This window comes from Lotus japonicus, chromosome 4 (genome assembly GCF_012489685.1).
Source record: "Lotus japonicus ecotype B-129 chromosome 4, LjGifu_v1.2".
Classification (NCBI taxonomy): domain Eukaryota; kingdom Viridiplantae; phylum Streptophyta; class Magnoliopsida; order Fabales; family Fabaceae; genus Lotus; species Lotus japonicus.
The window spans coordinates 59,741,002-59,746,385 of record NC_080044.1 but is presented as its reverse complement, the minus strand read 5'-3'; the positions used below and the strand labels follow the sequence as shown (position 1 = coordinate 59,746,385).

At 33.9% G+C, this 5,384-nt stretch overlaps 1 protein-coding gene across 1 annotated transcript; it reads left to right on the top strand.

The window, feature by feature from the left end:
• Positions 1 to 250: 250 nt before the first annotated feature.
• LOC130710824 (protein NRT1/ PTR FAMILY 2.9-like) lies at positions 251 to 4,268 on the top strand. The gene is made up of 4 exons (XM_057560196.1): positions 251 to 525; positions 609 to 826; positions 1,895 to 2,454; positions 3,206 to 4,268. The coding sequence occupies exons 1-4, from the start codon at positions 420 to 422 to the stop codon at positions 4,059 to 4,061; spliced, it is 1,740 nt and encodes a 579-aa protein (XP_057416179.1). The 5' UTR covers positions 251 to 419; the 3' UTR covers positions 4,062 to 4,268.
• Positions 4,269 to 5,384: the final 1,116 nt, after the last annotated feature.

Genomic DNA, 5,384 nt, shown 5'->3' with positions numbered 1-5,384 from the left:
TGTGTGATATATTGATTTAGAAGATGAAATATGGATGGGGGAAGGTGAGAGTGGAAGAGGAAGAAGATGAAATATGGATGTGGGGGGTATTTTTGGAATTATAAAAAAAGGGGATGGTGTGGATAGTAAAGAGGGATGGTCCAAACTCTGCAAAAGTTAAAATGGGACTCAATGATTGTCCAATAAGCAATAATTCATCAACATGATTATGAGAAAGGTGTGAGATTGCAAGTCAAGTATTACAATTTTCCAGAGCACGCAAATTCCAACCACTTGCTTTCTGTCACTTTAAAGCCACAAAGTACAGAGGATTAATCGATATAAAGAATTTAATATCATCTCATATGAGTTAACAATTCCAAAAACTTTGGAACTCTTGCTTTATCTCAGAAATATCTGGGGTAAAGCTCCAAAATCTTATGGAGAAAAATGAGCAGAAAAGTGTGGAAGACAATGAGAAAGGTGTAGTGAATAATGATTCAAAGATTAACTACAGAGGATGGAAGGTCATGCCCTTCATCATTGGTAAGCAGAGAAAGAAAAGCTTGTGCATTTTCCATTTTCCATTGTTGAACATGTATTTTTAGTGACTCATGTGCATGATACAGGAAATGAAACTTTTGAGAAGCTGGGAACAATTGGCACCTTGGCCAACCTCTTAGTCTATCTAACAACTGTGTTCAACATGAGTAGTATTACAGCTACAAATATCATCAACGTCTTTAATGGCAGTGCAAATCTAGCTACCTTACCAGGAGCTTTTCTTACTGACACTTATTTTGGTCGCTATAAGACACTGGGATTCTGCACATTTGCTTCCTTTCTGGTATTAGTCTTTGAGTTTGGAATATAAGGCTTTAAGCATTCATGGCATGAAAAGACATTAAATTCATTGGCAAACAGATATATTTCAGTTAATCCAAAGTATATCAATTTTCATTTAACCTAGAAACCTAGAAACAGATATATTTCAACAATGTTTGTATCACCATCTCTTTCACCAAAATTAATTATGAAACGTAGACTCACATAATTTTCTCCATAATTGATTATGACAGTTTGTAGAAGAATTTTCAAATATGCACTTTGCCGATGTATCAACACAAATTTTGACTGCAATTAATGTAAATCTATCACTTTTAGTTGAGCCATGCATCTCAATAATTGTAAAACTGAGTTAAATGTGAAGTAATTTATGTTTGAATGCATTTAGAGATTTTAGTGTAATGTTATAAAATTCATTTCTGAAATACTACAATTCATTTGTAGCTTCATCTAAAGTTGATCTGGGGCTCAAGTTATTTATAAAAGAAATTATCTAATGTGTTAGAAATAAATAATAATAATAATAATAAATCTTTGTGACCATTATCCAACAATTTTAAGTTTTTGGGATAATTGGTTCTTAATATGGTATCATAGCTTCAATGATCAAATGGTATAGAGTTTGATCCTTCTTACCCTAAATTCTTCTTAAAAAAAAGTTGAGTTTTAGCACATGGTAGGTGAATATGTTAGTTTTAAGCCCAAACAGGCTATTGTGCGAGGGGACACGTTAGAAATATTTGGTTCTTCCTTAACTTGTTAAGCTTTTGGCATACTAGGTTATTCACGTTCTCTTACCCAACTGCTTAATCTTTTGAGATACTTGATTGTTGATATAGTGCATATTTAGAAACTCTTCCCCAATTAATCTATGAAGTCGGAGTCAATTAAGCTATTGTAAGTAGCTTTTTAGTTTAGAATTGATTCTGATGATAGAATATGACCCAAACATGTTAGTATGTTACTAAATACTCAAAAGTTGATTATGACAATGAAAAATCAATTCTAACACTTGCAAACATCGAAGCAAACATGCCATAATTCTTGTATTTCATTGGCTTTCAAACAGGGGTTGCTTATTATACAACTAACAGCATTGATTAAGAGCATGCATCCACCACACTGTGAAAACGAGAGCACCACTTGCATAGGGCCAAGCACAGGGCAAATGGCATTTCTACTGATAGGATTTGGATTTCTGATAGTAGGAGCTGCAGGGATCAGACCTTGTAATTTGGCATTTGGAGCTGATCAGTTCAACCCCAACACTGAGTCTGGGAAGAAGGGAATCAATAGCTTCTTCAATTGGTACTTCTTCACCTTCACTTTTGCTCAGATGGTGTCATTATCACTAATAGTTTACATACAAGCAGATGTAAGTTGGGCACTTGGGTTAGGAATTCCAGCTGCTTTGATGCTGTTTTCATGCATAGTTTATTTCCTGGGAAGCAGATACTATGTGAAAATTAAAGCAACAGGTAGTCCAGTCACAAGTATGGTTCAAGTTGTGGTTGTGGCTGTGAAGAAAAGGAGCCTGAATCTACCAGAGTTTCCATTGGATTCTTCACTCTTTACCTATATGTCTTCCCAGTCTATTAACTCCAAGCTTCCTCACACTTCTCAATTCAGGTAACCTATTTAACATTTGCTGATTTCTTCATAGAAATGAGTATGGTCGGTTCTAAATGTAGGAAGAAGATTAAATCAAAATTTAGAGTTCCAAATTGCATATTTATTGTTATAGGCATGAATCTGAATTAGAAGCTTGAAATCCTAGCAATCAAGTGAGTAGGGCTTTCCTTCACAACTCTCAATGGAGCGAGATTGTGGAGCCGTAACATGATTACATATGGATTCACGCAGAGCCAAATTCACAGTCGATAGAAACAACTTCTCTTAGCTTTTGACATTTTGTGACTGTCAAGCGCGATTTTAACTTTATTGTCATTTTACACGGTATATCCAAACATACACTTCCTATCATAGACCTATAGGATAAGAGTCACATCGTAATACACACTTGCTTGGGCCAATGTTGTGAGAATTGATTTTGGATAGAGCTGATTTCGTTAAAATTAATTGTGAAAAGAGTGAGTTAAATCGAGTTTAAAGTGATGTGACTTATGATTAGATGTATTTATGGGAGAAGATGTCAGTTTTATAAGATAATGTTGTGAAATTCCGTAATGAAAAATCTCACAATTGATTATATTCTAATTTCTTGCATAATTGATTTTATTTCGAATGCCAACCATCTATTTAACCACCAATAAAAGTGATTCCAACCAATCAATGAAAATGAAAATTGATTCAAGGCTCCTAAACGTGGCACACTATGAATATTAGATAAATTCTAACACTAAAATGTTTATGTTTCCAGGTTCCTGGACAAAGCTGCAATTATAACCTCAAAAGATCAGATAAACCCTGATGGCTCTGCATCTGATCCATGGAAACTTTGCAGCATGCAGCAAGTGGAAGAGATGAAATGCTTGCTGAGAGTGATCCCTATTTGGATTTCAGGCATGCTCTACTATATTGCCATTATCCAGCAGAGCACCATGCTAGTCTTCCAAGCCCTTCAATCCGACAGGCGAGTCTTCAACACCAATTTCAAGATCCCAGCAGCTTCCTACACCATCTTCACCATGCTGAGCCTGAGCATATGGCTCCCTATATATGATCGAATCATCGTGCCCTCGCTCCGGAAGCTCACCGGAAAAGAAGGCGGCATCACACTTCTTCAAAGGATGGGAATTGGCATGTTCCTATCTGTGCTCTGCATGCTAGTTTCTAGTGTGGTGGAAAATCAAAGAAGGACCATGGCTCTGACTAAGCCTGTAGTAGGATGGGAACCAAGAAAAGGTGCCATTTCTTCAATGTCAGGGTTGTGGTTGGTTCCTCAACTAGCATTAGCAGGACTATCTGATGCATTTACATTGGTGGGGCAAGTTGAGTTTTTCTACAAACAGTTTCCTGAAAACATGAGAAGCCTTGCAGGGTCTCTTTTCTTCTGTGGCTTGGCAGGGTCAAGTTATTTGAGTAGTTTGCTGATTTCCATTATCCATAGGGTGACTGAAAAATCTGCATCAGGGAATTGGTTGCCTCAGGATCTCAACAAGGGGAGATTGGATTACTTTTATTACATAATTACTGGTTTACAAGTAGTTAATTTTGGTTACTTTATTTTGTGTGCTAAGTGGTATAAGTACAAAGGGGTTGGAAGTGCTAGTTAGAAGCAGTGGCCTTTGGCCTGATCAAGTATCAACACAATCTGAATTAGAAGGTTTATTGGTGTTTAATGATTTTATGTTGAAAGTTGATGATGTCTGAACTCTGAAAGGCATCTACTATATAGACAAATAGACATAATATGTTCAGAGAATTATATTTTATAAGAAAAAAATAGAAATTCAATATAAATTTTGGAATTTTTATGATTGTGAATTTGTGATTAAAAATAATTCCATTGAAAATATTTTGATTTTAGTATTCAGAGCTTGACCACCAAAACTCATGATCAATTGACATTAGGCTGTTTTCGGATGAAAATATATATGGTTTAAACTAAAAATATTGTTCAAAGTTTCACTTTAACCAAACAAAAATATCAATTCATTGAATCAATCCTGATTTTGGAACACATATTGACAATTTCACATGCATTTTTTTTCCTCTACTTAAAATTTATTTCTATATATCCATCTACTTAAAATTTCAAGAGCAATTTAAAATGTTCCTATGCAAAGAAAAAATAAAGAAATATAAAAATATATTTTAAAATATAAAATAAAATAATTATTTTTCTAAAAGTTCTAATATTACTTACATTTCTTAATATGTGATTAACAATTTACAAAATTAAGGGAGTATTATTATATATCACATATGCCACATTTTTGTTTCTTCTTTTTTCATGCTTTCATCAAGGTTGTAACTTGTAAATATAGTAACTTGTCAAAAAAGATTGATAATCTTAAATTCTTAATAGGCTATGCAAATATCAAATGGAAAAAATGCTAGCAATACAATTTTTGTAATGAAACACCCCAACTGACTTATTATAATTGATTTATTTTTAAACTCAATATATTTCTTTTCTTTTTTTTTGAAAATTACTTAATATATTTCTTACTTGTTAAAAAATGTGTTGATATTATAACTATTGCTAAAACTCGAGAATGCACATGCTTACCTACCATATGCTTTTAATTATTTTTATTAGAATAATTGGGAATATAAGAGATCGAACTCTAACTCATTTGTTCGTAGATGTGCTTAATTTTTTTTATTAGAATAATTGGGGAAGAAGATATCAAAGTCTAATTCATTTGGTGGTAGATGCTCGAATTCCATTCCATGTTAAACAAACAACCAGTTATCTTAAAATTCCTATCAACCTAGTGAACTAAGTCATTAGCATTAACTAAACAAGAGGACTAACTCTTGAGTAATGAGTAATGTACAAGGCAAAAAAGGGACACGCACTTCACTCGCTCCCTGCAAGAGGGATTATTGTCTTATTGATGATAGGAGCTGCGGGGATCCGACCATGTAAC

Excerpts from the sequence above, each read along its gene's own strand:
- LOC130710824 (XM_057560196.1), top strand. The coding sequence starts at position 420 with ATGGAGAAAAATGAGCAGAAAAGTGTGGAAGACAATGAGAAAGGTGTA. Across the intron at positions 526-608 it reads GGTCATGCCCTTCATCATTG|GAAATGAAACTTTTGAGAAG; the intron begins GTAAGCAGAGAA and ends TGCATGATACAG. Across the intron at positions 827-1,894 it reads GCACATTTGCTTCCTTTCTG|GGGTTGCTTATTATACAACT; the intron begins GTATTAGTCTTT and ends GCTTTCAAACAG.